Raw genomic sequence first — 25,217 nt, forward strand, 5'->3', positions numbered from 1 at the left:
TGGCTAGAGTGTGTTGAGGATGCCGGACTCGGTCAACACTCTCGGTGACGTAGGCAACTCTTAGTTTTGGTTGCTCGGTGGTGAGGGGCTCTTAGCTCGCTTGGTTCAGGAGGGTTGGTGGCGTGCGATGGGAGTAAGGGTCATGAATTTTTTTGGTTGGATGGTACTGGACATTCCCTTACTCTATTGAGGCAATCTGTCCTTGCTATATTTGCTTTCACATCTCGTACAATTTTTGGTGATGCTCCTCGTGGATGTGAACAATCTTTTTCTTAATTCTTCACTAGTTTGGGTATTGCGTGGTTGTCTGTTAATCGAGCTTTAAACTTTTATTTCTGTTCGAGGGTGCGTGTTGTTGGTCTGTCAGGGCAGAGTCCTGTGACCCTTTAATAGTGTTTTGGGGATGGTTTCGTGGGTGATACATTTCGTAACCTGTGTGGAATTTCGGGCGGTATCGTATGTAAGAGTGGAGTCCGGGTTAGTTCCTGGGAGGATGGGCCTGTGGTGCGTTGGCGTGTGACGGGGGGATGGTTCATGTATTGGCACGCTTTTCGTTTTGTTTGTTGAGCTGCTGTGTGTCAATTTGGCGGATGACTGGAGGGGTCGGCGTTTCTTCTTGAGTTGCGTTCCTGATTTTTTTGTGGGTTGGCCTTGTTGCTTATAGTATGCAGGGGGTTGAGTGTTTTACCAGTTTTTGTATATTGCTTCGGTGATAGTGCTGTTTGTCACTATCCTTGTTCGGTAAGCGTCCGTTTTGGCGCTTGGACATGCGAGGGGCTTGGCTGGTACGTGGCGTATTCTTGGTGGTGTGAGTATGTGATGCACGTGTGGTGTGGTGATTGGTTAGGTCTGTGTGGTGTCGTCGTGTCGATTGTGGGCAGAGTTGGCAATCGGGTTTGTTGCTGGATGGTTCCTGGCTGACGTTTAGGCTGTAGGTGTGGTGTTTCAGTGCTGGTGGAATACGTTCGTTGGCAGGTTTCTTGCGGCAGATTGGCTGCCACCGACTGTGCCCGTGTGGCTTGTCAGGATGGGTTGTGTCTGATGGCGCGTTGGAGGGCGTTTTCGCTGGGGGCTGTCGTGGGCAGTGGAGTCTGTTGGTTTTCTTGGGTTTGTCTTGCAGTGGAGGTTCTGGGTATGTCTGCTTGTTAATCTGTTTCACTAATCTCGTGGGGAGTTTGGTCGTTTTGAGCTGCTTTGGTGGGATTTTTTGTAGGTGTTTCGGTTTTAGTATGCGGGGTTGGCGATGTGGTTTGTACTCGTGCTTGGCTGTAGACATGGTCGTGCATTGTGCGGTGCGGGGTGGGTGGAGCTGAAGGTGACATAGCGTCGGTAGGTTTTGCTTGGGTGGTGTTCATGTGCCATATTTTGCCCGTCGGTGCTGGAGGTGGACCTCGGTAGATTGGTCAGGCTGAGATTGTGGTGGGTGAGCTGTTTGTCATGGGGAATTTTTTGGTTCTTGTGGCTGTCCGTGAGTGAGTGTCATCGTAGTAGAGAGAGGGGAAGCGGGGCGGGTGGCGCGAGGTGAGAATGCGTTGTTCCGTCAGCCTAAATTATTGGACATATGTGGGCTGCGGGTGCCTGCGTGCCACTGTCTGGGAATTATTGTCATAATTTGAAATGTTGTGTGAGGTATAAGACAGGCTCAGGCGCAGTTGTGCTGTGAATCTCGGGGACTTGCTGTTCCGGCTTGTATTTCATCTGTGTGTGGGCTGTTTTGTGTAGAGAGCCTCTGCATCCTGGTGGCCTAGGATCGGTGTTTTCTGCGACGGTGACAATGCTTGTCGTTTCTCAGGATCGTCGTGGTAGTCGGAGATAGTGGGGTGCTGGTGGGATAGCGTCTGGATAGGAGGTCAGACATAAAAGTTTTCTCCCTTGGTTTGAACTCAATGCGATATAGAAAAGGGCCTCTCCATCCGTCAATGACTAAACTCGTTATCTCTAGCTTGCTTGCTAGCATATATATACCTGCCCCTGGAAATTTCCACTATATGCGTCTGACGAAGTGGGTATTCACCCACGAAAGCTCATGCTCCAAAACGTCTGTTAGTCTATAAGGTGCCACAGGATTCTCTGCTGCTTTTGTATTTCTGGATAATCTATGCACTATACCCAGATGCACAGACACTCTTTTCTCAACCTATGTATTATATAATTTTTTAACATTAGCTTTAATAAAATTTTTAAATCTGAAAGCTTGTCTCTCTCTCCAACAGAAGTTGGTCCAATAGAAGATACTGCCTCACCCACCTTGTTTCTCTAATATCCTGGGACCAACACAGCTCCAGCAACACTGCATGCCACCCAGATTGGCAGCCCTAGCAGAGAGACCAGTGATTTCAACCACATCGGCTTGTCACATGTGAGGAGCATTGGCAGAGCCATGGAAGGAAGTATGCACAGCCACCACACGTGCCCTGCTCGTTCTATAGATAAATGGAATATAGCCCCTTTTAATAGTAGTGAATTCACTTTGAAATCATTACAGAGTTATACGCGGAATGACTCAAATAGCAAGGTAAAAGGGACGTCTAGTACACAGTGGTTTTAAAACATGCCTTCCCCTTCCTCTCCAACCAGTTCTAGGCTTATAATCACCATTGCATGCCCCTTTTAGTGTTGCTATCTGATTAATTCAGCACATAACCCTACAATAAGCTCATTAATAACATGTTCTCACAGGCCACCTTTCAAAGATGATTTAAAACAGAAGCACAGAACAGTCCTGCTGTGGTCAGGACAGGCCCCTACTGTCCATACCCCTAGAGTACAGATGGGAGTAGACCCACCAGCAGCCCCTCTTTCTGCACTGTTAAAGAGACAAGTGGAGCCAGTACAAATGACTGGATTGAGAACACATCTGTACTCAGATAGAAGAACTGTGAGTGAGCTCTCAACTTCGATCGAGGAGTCTCCATGCCAACAGCTAAGGATGGCGGGGCCTACTGGTACAGCTGGTCAGGAAGTGGTTTTCGTCCCTGTGAGAAATCTTCAAACAAAGTGAAATTTTTTTCCTTTTCATCTAAATTTTTTTTCATAAGATTTTGAGTTTTCACCCAAAAGGTGAACCCCCCCTCCCCAAAAGAATTTTTTTTTCCACTCAAGCCCAAAACTTCTCAGTTTTCAGCTAAAAACCTTCAGTTGATTAGTTTTGATTTTTCAACGAAACCCCGAAGAGATATTTCGAATATAGACATTTCCTGCAGAAGTTTTCATTTGGATGAAAAAGCCCTTTCAACTGAAAAAACATTTCAAGTGAAAAATTTTGACCAGGTGTACACACCATAGCCCTGGCAGATAACAGAAGCAGTTAGCCATCTACCTTATTCTGCTGGAAGGAGCTACCGAATAACTCTTTAAAATAATCAGAATATATAGGTGACCATCTGGGTGGGCCAACTGCTGGGATTCATGGCCCCACTGGGGGTCAGGGAAGAGACAGAAAGGTCCAGCCTAGGATGGTGTAATCTGAGTTCTCCTCACACCTGCATATCCTGTGAAAGAGCAGTCATCTTTTATTCCTGGCTAAATTTGCACCGCTAACTGAATGTATGTAGGTAGATTTAGCTCCAGATATCATGGGATGGTATAATACCTAGGCACTTATAAACTTCCAGGTTAGGCCAAACACTGACACTCAGAGAGCACATCAAAAAGCTGAAAAAGAAAGTGAACACCCACCAAGAATTGTGTATGTCAAAAACTGGCCATCACAAAATGGGGCACTGACCCCAAAACACTTCGAGCAACCTGTCTTGCCCTGTGTTACTCAGCCACGGAGAGTTGTGTCCCTGTCATGCTCGAGCCATGCACACAAAAACGATATGGAACTTAATCCTGCAGCCTCCTCACAGGGACTTTGAAACCATTTCTCACACTGTCACTATACTGCCTCCTGGGGACTGCACCTGCATCAGTGAGAAGGGAAGCACTCAGTGAAAAGGAAAGACAAAAACAGATGTATAATCCAAGATATTCACAGCATGGACACGGTCCTTGATGAGCTGAGCTGACTCTACTGTTGTTTGTATGCAAGTACTTATTGTATTCCCTTATAGATACAGTATTTTTCTTGAATGTTGCTTAAAGTGAGGTTATGGTCAGGACATCAACTGTGTACAATGGCACCTTTCCCCGTCCCTGTATCTGCTCTGATGTCTTCAGCATTTTGCTATACATATGCGAAACATGGATGCTAAGAAATCAGGACATTCAGAGCAGGGCGGATTTGATTTAAATCAAATTGATTTAAATGATTTAAATCACTAGTCAGGAAGACTCGATTTAATCAAGGATTTCTACATAAAAGTGCATTCTTGTTGGTCATTATAACCTTAATACATATTCTTCACAACTCAGAGACAGATGAGACCCAAACTGGATCTCTTTTATGGCCTGCTGCCATTATAGGTTTTCCCTTCTAGCGAGAGAATGGTATGGTAGATCTCAAATCAATAAAGTCTACGCTCAGAAAGACCTCAAGACTTCCAGAATATGCTGCTCAAACAGTTTCATTTTTGTTTGTAGTGCCTGTTCCTCCCTTCTCACATTTATTTCCAGACTTCTTCTCCTTGTCCAGATCTATACTGCCCCCAACAATCTTCTATTCACTGAACTTTTAGAGAGAGGTAAGGGATCGACTCTGTGTACACAAATTTGCAGAAGGACAACAGAGTTGAGGTCCGTTATTTCTCACCTCTATATATTTATTTATATATTTTTTTAAAAACTTTTTTTTTTTTTTTTTTTTTTTTTTAAAAATTTTTTTTTTTTTTTTTTTGCTGTTAAAGAGCATGTTATCTCTGGAGACCCAAATTCACAGTCTGAGAACTGCAAAACTAATTAGCTCTGATGGTATCTTCTAGACTGAGCACTGAGTCCCACTGGGTAGATAAAAAGATTAACCTAAATAATCTATACAGAAGCCTCTGGAACCCCATAAAATCGGGTCCCTAACCCATAAACTATTGGAACTCATTTACAAAAAACTTTTCTTAAACATTACATGAATATATTGTCTCATACTATAGAGTTAGAATATATAATCCCTATCCCATGATGCGATATCTTTGAGCTATAATGTATCTAACTAAAACGATTTTTAGATAGGTTTTTTCCTCAAAAAGCAGTTTATCAAAAAAGTCTGATTTAAATAAAAAAATCCGATTTTAACATTTAAAAAATAATAATTGATTTTTATCCACTCTGATTCAAAGACTGCCTTCAATTTGAAATGCTACAGGCAATTGATGCGCATTAGCTCTACCTCCTATATGACTAACGAGGAGGTAACTGCTCAACTGTACCACGTAAGTGGAGAGATACTTGATATTATCAAGACAATCAGACAAAGCAAACTTGAGTTTGTCGGACATGGGAGCAGAGGAGGATTGCCAAAGCAAGTTTTGCAGGGACTGGAGTCAGGGGCAGGGGGCACCTGCCATGAATGTGACAATGAGACTGGCTGGCTGGGACGCAGTATGGGGCACTTCTCAAGGCTGTGCGAAGATGGCGAATTGTGGAGGGAGATTGCTGGCCAATTCTTCCCACGTGTTGTGTTTACTGTGCACTGTGATGACACTTTTGGTGCTTTGCACTATCAGAGAATATATGTATGTCTGTGTCTGCTCCCTATGCATCCAAGGAGATTAATCTGCTAATTTTTAATGACAAAAATTAGTTATGACTTCTATTAGGAGCACAAGGCCAACTCATCTGTGGGAGAGTAAGCTGGATTGTTTCCTGCGTTGTGCATCTCCAACAAGCTGCCAGGGTGAAATTTGATCAAGGTTGATCATGGCTTAAGTCAGACTTAAATTGCACACAGGCCTCATGCTGGCCCTCTGCATGGGGGGAATTTCAAATCAAATGCATTATATTGGCTTTCAGATCCCAGTTTGAGATCGCAGTCTGGCAGTCAGAAAAAACATTGCTTTACTTGCAAACTGAGAACATCTGATATGGAGTCCTTGAGAAACAATCAACATGGAACTCCCCATGGTATTATTTTCAGAGAATCATTTTTCAGGAGTATAACCACTCAAAAACAAACTCAGATTAACGCCTATGAATGTATGCTGCTTGCACCTGCAAGAATTTCTCATTCAACTTAACCTTGTAATTTTATTCAGTCATGAGGTCAACTACCCTGACAACATTTAAAATAATCATCATCATCATCATCATCAGGCTTGAGATAAAGTCTCTGAAAGCAATGAGAAAAATACAGACTTCATCAGCACTCATTACAACCAAGTTGTAATTGCTTCAATTTAGTCAAGTTTGAATCCAATGCACTATACTTGGAAAGTGCCCTTGAAACATAATGAATTCAATAAGGAAAATTCTTATATGGTCTAAGTTAAATTATTAAAAAGGAGGAAAAGAAGGGTTCTTAATTATTCAATGTTTCACCAATAATTATATAATTAGTAAAATATTCACTTACTGGAGAACCTGAATTTAGAAGGAACATTTGTGAATATCAGTCAAGCACAAAACACCTGTCAGACCATAAATTCAGTGTGGTAAACACAAAATCCAGTCTAACACTGCATTAAAACCTCAGGAATAGTTCAAGCCTTCATTTAATGGCAAACCCTAGCAAATCCATTACACAACACAATATTTATGTAGCAAAATAGGCACTATTTAATTTTCTTTTTGTATTTAAAAAGCAAGCTTTGTCCCATAATTAATCCAACACTTGGAAACATATTCCTAGGTGGCGAAGCGAGAGAAGGCTCTATTTACTAGACAAAAACCAAGCGTCTAAAGGACTGGAAACAACGAGTCTAATATTGGACGGTCAAGTAGTATGACACAAAGAGCCGACAGCGACATCCCGGAATTTCCGGGCGGAAGTCAGAAAACCATTCTTCAAGGTGACAACCTGCAAGTAGCGATTTAAAACAGTGGTTCTCAAACTTTTTTCCTTTTTCTTTTTTTTACACTGCTGACCTCTTTCACGTAGCAAGTCTGAGTGTGACCCCTATTATAAATTAAAAACACTTTTTTATATATTTAACACCATTATAAATGCTGCAGGGAAAGTGGGGTTTGGGTGGAGGCTGACAGCTTGCAACCCCCCCATGTAATAACCTCGCGACCCCGTGAGGGGTCCCGACCCCCAGTTTGAGAACCCCTGTGTTAAGAGAAGTATTCAGCACCTAGCAGTAGTAGAGAGGGAAACCTTCTCTTCTTTTTTTGTGGTCTAGCTCCCACTCTGAGATATGCCCCAGCATGCAATATGTAGCTAGATTACAACCACAGTGGAAGCCCACTGGAGCAAAGAAGGAGCCTTCAGAGAGTCAGGGGTGTTCCATATTTAGATACACAACATGGTTTGCAAAGGTTAGTAGCTATTTACTCTCCTTGGGGATATCAATTTTAATTTTACACCTGTTTATTTTGTCTTAAGTCAGATTGCAAAGGTCATCTGAAGCTTTTACTTTCTATTCAGAACCGCTGAAATACAGAAGTTCCCTATCCCCTAACCCTCCAATCCTGAAAAGTCTGGTTCAGGTGACAGCTATGTACTATGGCTCTTCAGCTCAAGACACATGCTTTCAGCTATAGAGATGCCCCACTTCAACCCCAGGTGTTGGCCAAGATTGCAGCTGTCCTGCTTAACATTGAAGTCAATGGGGCTACTCCAGCTGTGCCGAACTCAGCACAACTTTAAATCTTTGCAGGATCAGGGCCTAGATAGCTAGACATTTGCACAGGTGACTTGTCATCTTTCGTACAGCTACCCTGAAGATAGTCTTCAAACAGATCCAAAAAATGAATCATTAATATATAACTGATTTATAATTCAAACTTGGAGGCAGAAAAATTAGAGGAGAAAAAAATTTGTTTGCAGCTACAAGGCAGGTCTGTCATCAGGACAGTATGCCCCAGACTTAGCTTAGTCCCCTTCTTTGGAAATGATCAGAGATATGGGAGAGAGTTCATCAGACTTCATGGCTCCTGTACCACAGAAACCCAGCTGCGTCATACAGATGTCACATCATCAAAGCCTTGCAGGGCTAGGAATTTGAAAAATGTGGATTCCCTGTTTCCCCCAAGGAGCCACAGCACTCAACTGGGCTCAAGATACCTTAAATCAGGATGTTTTACAATACTAAAGCACTACCTTACATTATTTTTAGTGGGTTTTATGGCTCCCTCTGAGCCCTGTAAAGTGGAACACAAAGTGACTAAGGCACCTGCTTTTGCAGATGGAGGAATACAAAAAATAATCTCAGTGAATTTTTAGAGACATCTGAAAAAAGTTTCTCTTTCTCTTCCCCCTGACCACTTCCTGTTCATGTAATGGGCAAAGGAGCCTTTGGGGGTCTCCTCAGCCCACCCTCAGCCACCAATTAGAAACAGCTCTTCCTGATCAGGGCTACTCTAGAGCAGCAGTTCTCAAACTTTAGCAGCCGAGAACCCCCATTTTGATTTAAAATTTTGCTGTTGACCCCCAAGCCCTCCCTTGCTCAGCCCCAGGCCCACCGCTACTCTACTCCTCCCCCTAAGGCCCCATCCCCTACTCCAACCCTGCCACTCCTCTTTCCCCATGCATAGTTTCAGTTAAGTCATCCCAATAGAATATGACAATTTATACCAGCTGAGGATCTGCCCCCTCCTCTTTTTCATGGAATCTGGTCAAAATCAAAGAAAAGGAGAAGATCAGCTATATTCACTTTGGACAGCGAAGTCAGGTCTGCCCATCTAACATAAAGAAGATGACACACGTTTACCCTTGGATCCATATTCCTTTCAATTGAACAGAATCACCTCTTCTTGCAATCACATGTTTTAATTCAGCTTCACAAAAGTAATAAAAAGCTCCACCTAGTCTTCAGGACAAACCCTCTACTTTCCCAAAGGTGTGTGACGCCTCTGAAACTCATTAGAGAAACAGGATGTACCATGAACTTTGCTGTTCTTCTGAAAAACGAACACACCTCTGAGGGTGGTGTTCTGTCCCATCTAGTGGCACTGAGACCACTTAGAGAGAGAGGGAAAGTAATGAGTCTGCTGTACATCCTTAGCTAAGAGCCAGTTTGCTTTTAGCTCATGCAGTAGAGGCTTATACACTAGGTTCCAGAGGTTCCAGGTTCAATCCCACCTGACGACAGCCGGGGTCTCTCAGTGTTATAATTACACCTGGCACTGGCCACTGTTTGAAGACAGGATACTGGGCTGGACAGACCATTGGTCTGACCCAGTAAGGCCATTCTTATGTTCTTATCTTTAGTTGTTACACATTGTTCATTAGATACTACTCTGTGACAGCCCAGTGGTGCAAAGTTGCTTCAACACACTTGCCTCAATTTATCCTCCAGTCAGAAAAGTAAAAGCTCTCTTCTGCTGTAACGTGACTAAAAAGGCCCACACTGCTGACCACCACTCCAATTTGACTTGACCTGCCAGCCATCATACACAGCTGTCTCTATAAAGGACTGCAGGGCTCAACTGTGCCAAACCAATGAATGAACTAACTGAACATTCATATTCTTGAAAATATATTTTAAAAAACGAAATGCATAAATTCACACAGTTGGAAACGTGATCTGCCCAAGAACTTGTTACCATGGCAATTCAGAATAAGAGACTACTACAGAAAAATTGACTGAAGTTATTAATTAATCTGCTGGCAAATTATGTCTGAGTTTAAAATTTTCTACAAACAGAAACACCTTTATATAAGTCTGTTAACATTCTGAGAACCTGAGCACCATGCATCAGCAGCGAAGTAAGTGCTATGATAAACGTGCTCTCCAATCTGTGCACGAGTCAAGTAGCTATAAAATCAGAATAATTCATGCAAAAATTTTCATTATGTTTCTAAACATACTTATTTACATTTTAAATCACACATTAGACAATATGAAATATCTTTCATTTAGACAGGTGTGACCGAGAAAACAGATGCATCCATTAAACAAGAAACAATTCAATGAATAAAATGAATAAAAAAGAGCTGGCGAACTCTTTGGTTTTAGTACTTTAGCCACTGTACAACTTACTTGAAAAAACACAGCCATGGCTCCTATTATCCGGTTTTCTAAAATTGCTGCTCCAAAACTGTCAAAGTCATCAGGATTGTAGAAGTAAATTTGCATCTGTAAAAATTAACACAATCAAATAAATCGTCTATTCCTGTAACTTTTAACTGAGGCGACATAGAGTGCTGCCTTTTGATCAGATCTTACAAATCCAAGATAAAAAATATTACAGGGCAGAATTCCTTTAACTAGCATTTTGATTAACAGCATGGCTGCTTTAGTAGGACAGTAGCCAGGGACCAGATTGAATGCAAAGAAGTATAACAACAAACCAACGGATAAACAGAGCAGCCGGCCTGTTTAGATGGCATACCCCGTTTTCCGCCAGCATGTTCACATTTCTATATTCATCACAGGCTTTTCTTCAGTTCTATTACAGCTGCTAAACAAGTTTATCTTGAAAATCCTTAAGTTTTTTTTTTTCCCCCACAAGCAGCATTTTAATGTGGAGCGTTATTTTTTTATTTCTAATTCATGAGATAAAAAAACAGTAGCGGTATCAATGCATTTTTGTGAGCCTCTGATAATCAGGACTATCAGTGTGACAGTGCCATACTTTTCCCTGACTTCAGTTAAACATCAACCAATTTTGCCTCCAGAGCTCCAGCACACGGAAGAATTAGGCCTGAACAGCACCTTCACACCTACTCATGCACATTGACTAGCGTCAGCACATTGATTACAGTGTGTTCCAGTGGCAAGAGCACTGGATGAAGATCAAGAGACCTAGATTCTGTTCCCAACTCTGCCACTGGCCTGCTGGGCGACCTTTGGGAAGCCTCTTCGCGGTTTCCTTTGCCTGTCTTTGCTATTTAGATTGTAAGCGCTTCAAAGCAGAGAATGTTTCTTACGATGCATCTGTACAGGGGACAATTCTATCAGTTCCTAATCCCAAGGCCTATGGTAACATGGGTACTGCACGTGCTGGTTCTGAAAACATTTCTACCCTTCCCTGCTCTCTGATGGCTCTGGTAGACGGCTTGTGCTCTTCTGAGATCACGCTGTGGAACAAATCCTATCATCGCTTCTGCATACTTACCAGTGCTCTCTCCTGCTTTCTGCAGCTTTGCGCATGGCAGGGCATCGTGCTGCCTCCATAGGCAGGTTTCCACTACAACCACGTCAAAGGCACATTTAACCTCCTCAAAGTGAAAAATAAATCTTAATTATCTTCCTGGGATAGTTACCAGACATGTTTAGTGATTCCCAGGGTTCTGGCAGCATACATTGGTTCTAAAGGTGTGAAACTACGGCAGCACCTGCACACCTAATGAAGCATTATCATAAGGAGAAAAGAAGAGGCCCAGATGAAGATCAATCTCTAACAGTGGAAATGAAGAAAGAAAACTACTTTGCAAATGGTTCACAACAATTGTAAAAATCCACTGGAAAATACCCTCCCCTGGGAGTGATAGATGGTGATTTCCCTGCCCTGACCTCATATACTAGTATATTTACAAAGCTCAGAGATTCTGGCAGTGTCTCACAAATGTAGTGCCTCCAGGCTTGGCCCAGCTTTTGACTTGAACAAACAGACTGAGAAACATCCATTCACTGATGTTGAAATTAAACACAATTCATTTTAGGTTGAATTGCTTAGGGTTCATTTTAACTTGTATAGACAGAAGTTCACTAGATGATGGTAAATTACATTTTACTTCCCCTTAAAACAACAGACTACAATTGGGTATTCCTCACATAAAATATTTTAATATACGGCCCTCATCGGAGTTTATGAAGGAAAGTATCGTTCAGTGAGTTCAGTTATATGCCAAAATCATTATAGACCATCTTTGCTCAAAATATTTTAAGGAAATTAACTTTTATAATAGACTTTTGGATAATAGTGCAAATGACTTTGATGAAATGGTTGCGCTGAGATCCTCCATCTCAGCACTGCAACTGCGGAGTCTAATCAACAGTATATACCTGCCCTGATTACCACATGCATTGAAACATTTTCATGGAGCTCCCCTGATGTCTTTCCACAGAGGGTGGTGCTCTTACCTGTATCAGTCAAATCAAGGGGAACTGTACTTTATGAAAAAGTATTTTCATTTGTCACACATTAAGATGCCTACATGATCATATGGCTGGAAGGAATTTAGGAGTAGAGTCTTCCAGGAAATGCCATAATTTACATGTGCATGCATCACACAAAAGTGGTGTTAAGAGAAAGATAACATTGCCGTGGTTAAGTACTCAAAATTCCACAGTTAAGACAGCATGTGAAACCTTTGTGCACTGGTATTATGACACAGTTTGACCATGGTATCGCATACTACTTCCTCCCATAATACGATAAACTTTTTTCTGCAACTTCAGACACATGTAGTATATTTTCATTATTTTATACTTAATGTGTTCCATTATCAGAATGATCTCATATAACATTATTATGAAACATATTTATTACGGTGGTGCCTGAGGACCAACCAAAGCTTCACTGTGCTAGGCCCCGCACAACCCCAGGAGTAGACTGTTCCTACCCCAAAGAGCTTACAATCAAAATAAACAAGACAGACACAGAGTGGGGGAAGGGGAAGAACACACCTGCAGAACGAACAGAGAAAGAGGAGCTAATGGAAGATTTGTTCCACGATGGGCTGGTTTTTTTTTTTTTGGAGGGGAGGGTCGTTAGGAGGGGATCAGCTACATGGAAAGCAAAGGGAAGGGAGAGAATATACCGTAGAGAGCCAGGGTGAAGAAGCCAAGGCAGGGAAGAAGAAGGACAAGTGTGGAGTGAAGCTGAGGTAAAGAGATTGGGAGATGGGAGGGTTGAAGCAAACGGCTAATTACTCCAAGGTAGAGAAGTCCAGCGAAAACTGCAGGACGTTTCCTGAATGTCTGAAGGGCCGTACTTTGGCTGCTCCTGCCTGCTGGAGTCTGGTATATCTTCACTGATAGACATTTTAACCTAATGTTTTCTATCAGCAGCACAGACTTCCTTAGCTATAATTCAGAGAAAAGTCAATTAGCTATAAAGCTAACTTCACTGAATACATAGGTGACCTAAATATGCCAGTAAATGTTCACTATTACTCATTGTTATATGCTTAATATGTACAATGTGCTGTGCACTTTAAGTATAAATGATTTTCATGGACTCTGTCGGGCACACATGGACCAGGACTACAAGATAGTACAAAAGTGTACGGAATGTTGCAGAAAAATTGCATCTTCTTATAATGGAATATATGAGCACTAGAATATGCATGAGGGAGCAGAGTTAAGGTTTACTGTGTAACCTTAATTGTGACATTCCCTGACTTCTGAGTGCTAGAGTAGGTAGATCAAATGTAGGTTTTTGTATTGTGACAAAGTTCCTCCTCTACCTTGGTGGGTCCTGCACTTATTGGCAGATTTGCTCACCTCAGTGATCTTCCCCTCTGGTGGAAACCACAGTCTGGGTCAACTCCTCCTGTGTCTGATCAGGAGTTGGTAGGTTTGGGGGGAACCCAGGCCCGCCCTCTACTCCGGGTTCCAGCCCAGGGCCCTGTGAATCGCAACTGTCTATAGTGCCTCATGTAACAGCTGCATGACAGCTACAACTCCCTGGGCTAATTCCCCATGGCCTCCTCCAAACACCTTCTTTATCCTCAACACAGGACCTTCCTCCTGGTGTCTGATAACGCTTGTCCTCCTCAATCCTCCAGCAGCACCTCCTTGCGCCTCTTGCTCCCAGCTCCTCACACCCAAATCTCATTGACTAACTGGGAGGCTTTTAACTAGTTCCAGCCAGCCCTTGATTGGCTTCAGGTGGCCCAGTCAATGTAGCTATCTCCACTGCCTTCTAGAATGATCTTAATTGGCCCCAGGTGTCTTGATTAACCTGGAGCAACTGCCATTTGGTTACCAGGGTCCTAGGGATTTATTTAGCCTGGGGCTAACATACCTGTTCCTTACTACTTTACTGTAGCCATCTGGCCTTGCCCCATCACATAACACAACTTCCTAAGGGGTTATTGCTTTATTTTGAGGAAAAAAAAGAACTTCGGCGTAAAAAACATAAAAAGCAGAAGCTTATTCTCCCAGACTCTGAACCTCTTCACACTTGGAAGAATCTGACAATCTTTACAAGTATAAATTCCACAATCTGAAACTATTTGGCTAGACGTCACCAGAGCGCCATGTACCTTTCCTGACAGCTTTACAGCCAAAAGCCTTCCCCAGTGACAGTTCCTTCAGGCCACAAGCGCAGTGCTGCTTCTTGCCCAAAATAGTAGGTTTACACCAACCTTTTATGATTCCTTAACTGCTTACAAGGTCAGCAGGAGCCTAAATGGACCTTCAAAACATTTCACTACGTGGCTCACACGTGCAGCACAAGTTTCCTTAGCTGCATGTTTTACATGCCTTGCAAACATTTCTCATGTAAACTGCACCATACATGAGCAGCATGAAATCTTCAGTGGCTAACTTAATCAAATCAAAGCAAAGCTTCACTGGAACACTCAGAGGCAAGTCTCCCCTAGGAGGGTTACTTCCTTGCCAGCCCTCTCCCCAGAACTGCTCCAGTTGCAAGAGTTTTCTTACAATGGGAAAAGTTTATATTTTTTCACTCCCCTTATACTCTGAAGTAGCTGGATTGTTCTTACTCAGACTGGAGAAAGATTCATTTTGCAGGAGAGATCAAGCCTGAGTTACAAGTGAATGAAAACAGGGGGTTAGAGTGAAACCCCTCATATAACATTAACCCTAGATATTGCTGTCCATATCCCAATGAAATGTGGTATGTTCTGTAGGCTGCTAGCCTACTTCCCCAGCCCAGAAAATTAGTGCCGCCATACCCAGGATCTGCTCAGGTACTTCTTCGGTGCGCCATTTATCAGTGGCATCAACAGTCTTCCCCATAGTGCAACATAAATCCAACGGCTAAACAATTTGACCCAGGGCTTCCTTGCCAGATCCTCCCTGCTCCTAGCAACTCTTCCCCAATCCCTTTAGCCCAGGGCCTACCACAAAAGCTAACCTACTTCCTGGAGCTTCCCTCCTCAGACAAGCTCTTTCTGCCTTTACACGAGTCAGATGCACATCAGCCAATCACCCAACCAATTCCCAACTGCCAAGCCCCAACCTGTTCTTAACAGGGTACTCCCTCAGAAGAGGGCTGCTGCTGGCCCCAGGCTCTTCAAGGGACAGGCCCTCCTGGTACACGTGTACACACATTGTTAGTTCTTAACACACATATAATATCTATTTACCCATTTTGATTTTATTATAAGGCCTGCTGTACCCTGGAGGCTTCTGCCCTCGGTCTTTCAATATGGCACCATGAGGGGCTAGTTTTTAATTTCTGTTTGGATGGTATCTTTTCACTCTGCTCTCAGGACAGAAGAGCTACAGCTAGGCGGCCTCCCCATTGCCACAGATGAGGGCTGCAAAGGAGGAGAATTTACACACAGTACAGACAGTCTCAGTTAACTTCTTGCAGCACAGATGAAAGTAAAACAAAGATGAGCGTTAAATGGAGCCCAAGGGGTCCAAGAGAGTTTAAAGTGATTGTGGAACCCAAGCAAGGAGACTTCTCCATAGCCAGATGCCAAGTATTTTTAAAAAATAATTAAGAGCTTTAAACAAGGCTGCCAAAGCTATTGCCCCAGTGCAATCTCCCAGGACAAATTATTCTTAGATTAAAAATCAACAACAGCTCATTGTGCTGTCACAGAGGTAGAATAAAAAAATATGCAATGGTAACAGGAATGCCAGTGTGTGGATGGAGATCATCGCAATTAGCTTTCTGCTCATTCCCTTCCCTGGTCACATAGGACTAATATGCAATTTAAAGTGGGGGAAGAATAAAAAGCTTTGTAGGCCAGCCAATTTTCTAGTGACTCAGCCGGTTAGGTGCAAAGGCAACAGTTATGTGGGTTTATTACATACTGCGTTAGAGACTCAGAATCTTTTTAGAAGAATGGAAGTCAAAAGGATAGCAGGTAGACAGCAACTTTGCACAGTGCATTGAAATAAAAATTCGGAAATATTTGCTTTACACAATGAAGTTAATCACTGAATATACGCATCCTTAATTATTACCTTTTGCTGCTTGTATTGTAGCAATTATTCTCAACCACTTTTACAGCTGGATTTAAAATGGCTTGCACAAAAATAAATTGTATGCGAAGACTATGAATCATACATGATTTTGTTGTTGTTATTGAAAGCCTGTATGCAGCTAATTTATTCTGTTTTAAATATGTGCACAGATTTTTAGGGAAATGACTGATGTCATCCATTTGATTAGACATAAAAATTATCTAGGACCATGTTCTAATCTTGATTGCAGCAGTGTAAATCCTAGATTTACTGCTCGTCTTAATATATGTAAAACGTCTGATTTGTAGCATATTCTATACCTGCTTCGTTGAGGGCAGAAGGACAGTGTGGGTTTTTTCCCCAATACTTTTGCAAGGGCTTGATGTATTAAAACAGAATTTTGAAAGAAAGAAAGAAAACTGGGAGACACACCTTTCTTCTATATAACTCCTTACTCACCAATGAGATTTTAGGCAAGTGCACGATTCTATTATTACCACTGTCACTCAGCAGTTTACAGTGCTCAAACACGCTACAAAACAAAGAAAAAGGCTCGGTCTGAAGCATGTGCAACCTGAAAAACATGATGCGAAGTTGCAAGCTGTAGGTAGTCAAAAGGGTAAACAAGAACAACGAGATCCTGTGGTAGCTCATTTTTGGCATGTGCACATCTTGGAATTAGGATAAAAAGTTGCTGGTTTTTTTGTTCATTTTTAATAATAGCCATTTCATTGTCTATGGCAGTGGCCCACAAACTGTGGGACGCAGCAACATTGGGGTGGGGGGGGTGCACTGGGGCCTGGGCCAGCCCCCATGGGAGCGGGGAGGGAGAGCCACCCCACCCCACTCTGCCCTCAGTTCCACTCCAGCTCTGGCCCCTCCTGCAGACAAGGCCACAGCTTCAGCTCCTGGCCTCCAACTGTGGTCCAGCTTCCGGCCCTAGCCCTGCTCCCGGCTGTGGCTTCTGGCTCCGGCTGTGGCCTAGGCCAAGCTCCACAAGCACGGTTGCCAATTTTGGTTGCACATATTCCTGGAGGTTTCAGCACATGACATAATCTTTAATTTCTGGAGTGACCAGGGGAATTCTGGAGGCTTGGCAATCCTACTCACAAGGGGCAGGGAGGAAGCACCACCCCGCTCCTCTCCTGCTCTGGCCCCAGCCTCCAGCCAAGGCCCCGACCACAGCCCAGCTCCCGGCCCCCAGAGGAACGTGGACAGATTATGTTACGGGTAAGGAAGGGCGTGACATAAAAAGTTTGGGGACAATTGGCCTATGGGCACTGTAGAAGAGATGTGATTTGGCCCATGTTATGCAAGAAATTTCACAAGATGACTGTTATGTGCTCTTCTGACCCCAATCCTACAGGATGCTCAGAACTCTGATGGCAATCCAGCAAGCTCTTCAATGCGTGAGTAGTCCCACTGAAGTCCCAGTAGTCAATTAATGAGTCAAAGAGAAATTAATGAGATGATTCATGTGTTAAATGCTTTGCTGGCTCAGTGCCCACACACTCAGCACCTTGAGGGTTAAGTCCTGAATGAGGAAAGAGTTGTAGTTTGGCAAGTCAGGATCCTGATTTGTATTTCAAGCAATAAATATTTCCCACACCCGGCTCCCTGTCCCGCACGAGGAAGTGGTGCTCTCATTTCCACAGGGTGAGTTGCTATACAGTGTGGGCAAATTTGATGCTAAGGGGTTGTGCGTTAGTTTCATATTATGGAGATACAAATGAATGTAATAGTTGCAGTGTTTATGCTTTCCATACCATAAAACTTTTTTGAAATTGCTTTGTACTCTGAGTAACAGCCATATGATTCACCATGAAATGAAGTCTGCAAAATCGTTTTGGATAAATGGAACTATAAATTCAATAGAATTTCTATGACAATTTAGATTGCAACACTCTGACACAAGTAAAATGTTATAAATCATTCAAAACCAACAAGAAATCAGCAATAAATCTTCTATTTCAAAACACACTACAGCCCAGCATTATAGCGTTGTGGTTATTACCTCACCCATACTTCACATTTTTGCTCTTTTCCCCTGTACACTTGTTTTATCTTGAACTTCTTATATTTCTTCCAAATGCAGGAAACGTTTGTAACATGTACACGTAAACAAAATTAAAAATATTTTAAATATGGGCCATAAAGGGTTCATGATTTTTTGTGCTTCTTTTCTAGTTAATTTCCTTGAACTATGACTGGATTTGTCATATTTTCTTGTTAGATGTATATTTACTAGGTTCTCTTTAGAGAGACATGAATGGTAAGTTTACAGTTTGGCAAAGTGAGTGTGCAAAAAAAAGTGTTATTTACATACTAAAATGATGGAAGGGTACGTGACTATGCAGCGCCAATCACAATGGGGTGCTGGGACAGGAGCAAGGCTCTTAGGTACTACGGTAACACAAGTAATAAATAACAACTAAGAGGAGGATGTAAATTTGCAATCAGTGTCACCAACTTTTCTAATTCAATCAGAAGTCTCATTATATTTGGTGTTTTTCCTAAAGCCCCAGGTCCTAGAGTCATGTGATTCCAAAAGAACATCAGTTTCATTTAAAAAGATTTATTTCCAGCCCTTATGGTTGAAGAGAAAAGCCAGGTAACATGATGTGAATGTATTTTTATGGCACAGAAAGCAAAAGGCAAATACAAAGAACTAAACATTACCTATTATTTGAAATGCTCATTATTTTTAAGCCAATCTTATGATTTTGGGGCCTGACTCATGATTTTTGAATGATCGAGACTGGGAATACTGACACAGGGTTGAGGGGAAGGATTGTCCAGGGATCAGAGCACTAGTTTAGGACTCGGGAGACTTGGGGTCAAGTCCCTGCTCTGCTACAGACTCTGTGCAACCTTGGGCAAGTCACGTAGCTTCTTGATGCCTCAGTTACCCACCTGTACAGTGGCACTCACGGCACTTCCCTGCCTTACAAGGGTGTTTGAGGATAAATACATTAAAGATTGTAAGGCGCTCGAATACCATGGTACAGGGGCCATGTACAAGTACCTTGGACGCACAGAATACAGGTATTTGATTATATCACTGGAACGCTACTGAAGGAAGTTACAAACGTTACACCCATTCCTAATCAACTCATACCTTTTATGTCACAGAATTTGACCAGACATTTGCACCTGATCCAAAGCAGGTTGAAATCAACAGATGTCTTTCAATGGGCTTTAAATCAAACCCATTGTTTGGACTTTGCATGAGAGGTGTCATTTTAAATCAACTGCCCCTTATCCACTTTATAGAACTAAAATCTGAATGCAGAGGATTCCTGACCACAATGAAAAGCTAGTGTGCACACAAACATACAGTGGCAACTCTCTTACTTTTGTCTAATGGACAGAACAACCCAACAGCAGCAGCGTTACTTTATAAAACTGGATGGCTGGAAAACAGCAACATTGGAGCCTGTGCTTGTCATAGTATAATTCCTCAGTCTGAACCTTAGAGTTCAAATATGAGGTACTAGCATAAATTCCTCTAAGCTTATTTACCAGATTAGATCTTGATAGCGCTCCACCAGCCAAAAATTCCATGTTTGTCACCCCTGCGTCTCCCCAAACCTTCCCTGGGGACCCCAAGACTCAGATGCCCTGAGTCTCCACCACCCAATACTAAGGGAAATAACCGCCCCGTCCGCCTGTCTTCTCTTTACTTCACTCCCAGGCTTCCCCTCCTGGATTGGCCCCGGACTTGATACCCTTATTTCAATTTCCTGAAATGCAAACTTCAGCGATGATTTCAGGTCTTCTTTCACCCTCACTCAGTAAGTCCCTGTCAAATGCAAGCTTTGTAACGTTCTAACACAAAGAGGATTTTCTCTTCCCCCCTGTCATCTTCCTGCCCCCCCAATTCCCTGGTAGCTGCAGAACTCAATACCCTGAGCAACTAGGAAAAATTCCAACAGGTCTTTAAAAAGAAAGCCTTTATATAAAAAGAAAGAAAAAGACATAAAATGTCTCTGTATCAAGGACAATTTACCAGGTTTAATGCTTAAAAGACTAAATGAGATAACAGGCCTTATTCCAAAAAAGAAATTACAATTAAAACATTTCCCAGCAAAACGTACACACATTAAATTACAAAAACAATATAAACCTATATTGTCTGATTATTAAACCTTGTTTACTTTAACCAAAAAACTGGAAACAGAAGATTAGAAAGCCTGAAGAGTACGAAAATCCTCTCTCAGAAGGCGAGAGAGCACTAGAGACACAGACAAAGAACATACACCCAAAAATTCCCTCCCTAGCTTTGAAAAATCGTGTTCCTGATTGGTCCTTTTGCGTCAGGTGTTGGTTCCCTTTGTTAACCCTTTACAGGTAAAAGAAACATTAACCCTTAGCTATCTGTTTATGACAGTGCTTAGCTGGTGTCTAGTGTGAAAATTGAAACAGGCAATTTACAGGACATTTCAGGAAGTGGCTGAGAACCAACAATGGATGGACTTATTTTATAAATGTAATTGCTGTTGTAAGTGACTGTTACAGAGACCTTCCCCATAAATTTCCCAGAGCTTGACTTTAGAATTTGGGATCACATTAAGTCCTTCCTATAAGGAAAGAATATTCTGAAGGAAAGCCAACCCTCAACTAAAGTGTTTTACCAAAGGGACGCAAGTGTTTTGCGGATTCCAGATGGCAACTCCAAGTTCTGAAATGCCAAATCTTTCTGTACTTTGCCTCTTCTTTGATGAATGCATTTGCATTCCTAAATATCAAGAAGGGGTCTAAAACTTTGCTGGAACAAAGATGGTGGAAGAATCCTACGATTTGCCTGTGATGCGGTTATGAAAAGGTAAGATGACCATTCATATCAGTGTTACACAATTGCACTAAATGTGATAAAGTATATAATCTAAGGTATCAAAGGAAAAGTTACAATCTGTGAAGTAGGATTATCCTGTTTAAATCCCATATCTGAAGTTTATGAATACTGGCTGTATATCTATCTCAAACATATGTTGTGTACCTAGGTGGCACCCCTAGAGAGATTTACATCAGGGCTAGACACCTATGTATTGATGGCCGATTAAGGACAGGCCACACTCACAATGGACCCTTGAAAAAACTCATCCCGTCCAGTATGCCTCTCCCGTGGATGTCTCAGACAACGAGGGGCCAATGGCCACCCCCTGTAATTCAGCAAAACACATAGGGGCACATGATATGCTCATGTGACCCTGAACTCCACCTTGGGCCAGTATCTTTCCATATACAGAGGCTGGGGGCTTTGTTTGGGACAGTTACTTTCCATGCACATGGCAGAGAATATAAAAGACACCTGAGACATCTCCAATCGCCTCTTTCTTGCTCCAAGTCTCTGGACTATGGATTTATAACTAAAAGGAGCATCTTGAACCATGGACTGGGGACCTTCCCATCTTTTGGAAGTTATCAGAGAGACTTTTGCAAGCCAGCAGTCTGTTCCATCACTGCTAAAGACTTTGCAATCATTTGTATGTATATGATCTATTTTAACCATTTATAACTCTTTGCTTTTCTTTTATTAATAAAATCTTTAGGTAGTTTACTAAGGATTGGCTGACAACATGCTATTTGGGTAAGAACTGAGACACATATTGACCTGCAGGTAAGTATCTGTTCCTTTGGGATCAGCAGAACGTGAAATATGGTGAATTGGGTTTGCAGTAACTTCTCACTACATTAGACCAGTTTGTGTGGATGGGAACCTAGGACTGGAATGCCTAAAGAAGACTGCGTTTGGTTTCTGGTTAACCAGTGTGGTACTGAAGCTCTTTTGTTACTGGCTTGGTGAATCTAATTATATAATAAACCACCAGTTTTGGGGGATTGTCTGCCTTGATTCTTGCAATCTGCCCTGAGTGTGGTATTCCCAGTTTGGTCCATCCCACGCACCTGATCACACTGCCAACCCATTCTCAGCAGGAGTCAGACACTGAAGTGCTTGTAATAAAAGTACTGTACCTTTAAAAAACCCATTGGGGAAAAAATCACACTTTTCTCAGCATGTCTGATTAATACAATTTCAAATACCATTTACTTTAGCTTTTTAAGATGCACCAGCTCTGAGATTCCTCTGAGAGATCATGGCTTAGTGCATTTATTCTTCTTGTAGTATGGAATTCAGAGCATGGTTTACTGGTTTATTTTTAGGAGGGTTAGGAAGGGAGCTCTTTCATTCCATTTAATGCTATTCAAAAGGTTTAGAACGAATTCTGAGATATTTGTAGTTTTGTTGCATCTTTGGGCTCTGATCCATGCAGCAGATGAAGTAGGTTTTCACTAGCTTTCCACTGGGCAGGAAGGCCATTCGTATCTCAGAGGGGATGTGAACTCACCCAGGCAATATACTAGCAGAATTATTTTTGTTTGCTGAGCTGTGAACTGCACGGGCAATTACAGCGTAACCCGTCCATGAGAGTGACTCACTCCAACTGACACAATTTAAAGTGTGCTCTCCCATATTTTCCTGAATAACCATTTCCATCCAAGACACTGCAGTAATCCAAAAGGCAGAGTTTCTCTAATAAAGCATGCAACGGTGCTCAATGTCATTTAATTCTCTGTGTGAACTTCCGGTGTTTTCTTGGATTCGTGGTGAGAGAGAGGAAGGACAGACTTGAAGGAGAGACGGTGCTATCCTATTGCAGTCCCTAGGCAGCAATATTTCTCCCCCACCTCAGAACACAGAATAAAAAGTGAATAAGGGGCTCCCTTGAGCTGCTCAGGGCCCTAAGCAATTGCTTATTCTGCTGGCCCTGACTTGAAGGCAAAGTACTGGACTCGAACTCAGGAGAACTGGGTGCATTTCCCACCTCTGCTACATGTCACCTGAAGACAAGATTTTTTTCCACAAGTGACTAGTGATTTTGGGTGCCCAACCTTAAAGGGGCCTGATCTTTCAGGGAAGAATACTCAGCCCTTTCTGGAGGCATCTCAAGTTGGGCTCCTTACAGTCAAGGCACCCCAAAACACTAGCCTCTTAGGAAAATCCTGTGCCTTGGTTCTTGATTTTCTTCTTGAACATCGTATCCCATTCTCTCACCCTTTGGCTGTTCAGAATGTAAACACGTCACGCAGTTGGTTTCCAAGTTATAGCTTAAGAAGTCTGTAAAGTTCTACACAGTTCATTGATGAATTCAGAGGGAACGAAAAGGCAATAACAGCGTAGCTTCCTAGGCGGACTGCTCTGGCGACTCACCCCTGTGTTTGAGAGTAGTCTCACTTTAAATTAAAATGAATTTTGTAGCTGATAAGTTTCAGCAGCTAATAGCTAACCCGTGCAGTGTCAGGTACCTACAGTGCAGTTCATATCTGACTCCCATCCAAACTACAATCCTGGGGCCAAATTCTACTCCCAGTTATATTGCAGTAAAGTCAGAATAACTCCACTGACCATGGTAGAATTAATCCAGATTTATATTACCTTAACGGAGAGAAGAATTTGGTGCCTGGTTTTCTCACAAAATTCACATCTCCTGTCTCATCAACTGATTTGTTTTGTTTTCTCTGCAATGTTCTAATGGCACCAGACACAGGGCCGGATTAACGGAGGGGCTTTAGGGGCTGCAGCCCAGGACCTCAGGCTAAGGAGGGGCTCCGCAGGCTGGTGGCAGCCCACTGCTTCTTTTCATCTGATCCGTGGCAAGTCTCCGTGTCACGGGCCGGACACTGGTCCCAAGGTTTGCCCCCTCCTGCACCCAAACTCCCACTCAGAGCCCGCACCCTGAACCTCCTGCTGCACCCAACCCCCTGTCAAATCCCTGGGCTCACCCCCTCAGCTGGAGCTGCATCCCCTCCTGCACCCCAACCCTCTGCCCCAGCCCTGAGCCCACTCTTGCACTCCAAACCCCCAGGGGTCCCACAAAATCAAATAGCCCCAGACCCACAAGAGAGTTAAACCAACCCTGACCAGACAACATGATTTTGTAGGGGGATATTAGTGCAACACATGTAACATACAACGTTACTATGCAACATTACACTGCACGTCTTGTAACAATGGAAAAATTAATAAGAAACTATCAGGAGGTGGAGGTTGTGTCTCCATCTCATTTTCTGAACTCGTGTCAAACACTTCCAAATTAGCATTAACACATCAAAAGAACTACACTTTAACATTTTGCTTGCATAAATAGGGTCACAAAAGGTAAAATATTCAAGTGAACACTAAAACTGAGTGAAAAGGTAAAGCTTCTGGAAATTGCACAATTTTCTCAAGAGATGTTGAAACCTGCCCATCACCATATCTGCAAATCCACTTACAAACACAGACTCTGTAGCAAAATAGTCTGCAAAATGTCACAGTTATTCTGCCACAGTTATGAAATAAAACACAAATCTAACTCCTGCCCACCCCCTCCACATACTGGCCCCTTTCTGCAGAAATCCCCAGGGAGCCACCCCAAGAGTCCCTTTGAGCACTCTGACTATACACTGTTGCTCAGGCCTGGATATTTTAAGGTTCCTTGCCCCTCCATCTCCTTCTTTCAAGTGTATTGTTCCTTGTACTATGGAATTTGAATACAATAACCACTCTTCACAGTTTCAGTTTTTCTAAGGCTCAATATAATGCCCACTGAGCTCAAAGGAAAAGAAAAAACCCCATTGAGTTGCTAGGCTTCTGGCGAAGAGAACAGCACTGTTAAGTAATTTGTTTAGTTCAAATTTCATTTTATAGGCCCAAATTCAGCCCAGCTCTGAGGCACGTGCTTAATTCCAGCGAGTGAGTAATCCCATCCCTCTTTTGCAAAGACTCAACGTGTTGTGCTCTGTGTCAGTTGAATGAGAGAGAGAGACTATTCCCAAGAGGGACGTGAAGCCTGCGATTCAGTGCTTTGCTGCATCGGAGCCCCCGTGAATAACAAAGGAACTCAGCCACAACTCCCAGCCTAAAAGTTGCTAGTGGTTTTTATTTTATTTTGCTTTGTTTCATGTGTTCTTCTTCGAGTGATTGCTCATATCCATTCCAGGTAGGTGATTCCCATTCCAGGTAGGTGTGTGCGCGCCGCGTGCACAGCCGTCGGAGAAACTTTTACCCTAGCAACACTCAGCGGGTCGGCTGGGCGCCCCCTGGAGTGGCGCCACCATGGCGCCGCATAAATACCCCAGCCG

The 25,217-nt window shown here is 42.7% G+C and overlaps 1 protein-coding gene across 1 annotated transcript in view; it reads right to left on the reverse strand.

Annotated features, from left to right (window-relative positions):
- Positions 1-25,217, reverse strand: part of PTPRG (protein tyrosine phosphatase receptor type G) — a 628,432-nt gene that overhangs the window by 208,098 nt on the left and 395,117 nt on the right. Inside the window, exon 5 of the mRNA XM_032781834.2 lies at positions 10,017-10,112. Within this exon, the coding sequence (XP_032637725.1) occupies positions 10,017-10,112 (96 nt within the window). The remainder of the gene's footprint in view (positions 1-10,016; positions 10,113-25,217) is intronic.

Source organism: Chelonoidis abingdonii, chromosome 17 (assembly GCF_003597395.2).
Source record: "Chelonoidis abingdonii isolate Lonesome George chromosome 17, CheloAbing_2.0, whole genome shotgun sequence".
Classification (NCBI taxonomy): Eukaryota; Metazoa; Chordata; order Testudines; family Testudinidae; genus Chelonoidis; species Chelonoidis abingdonii.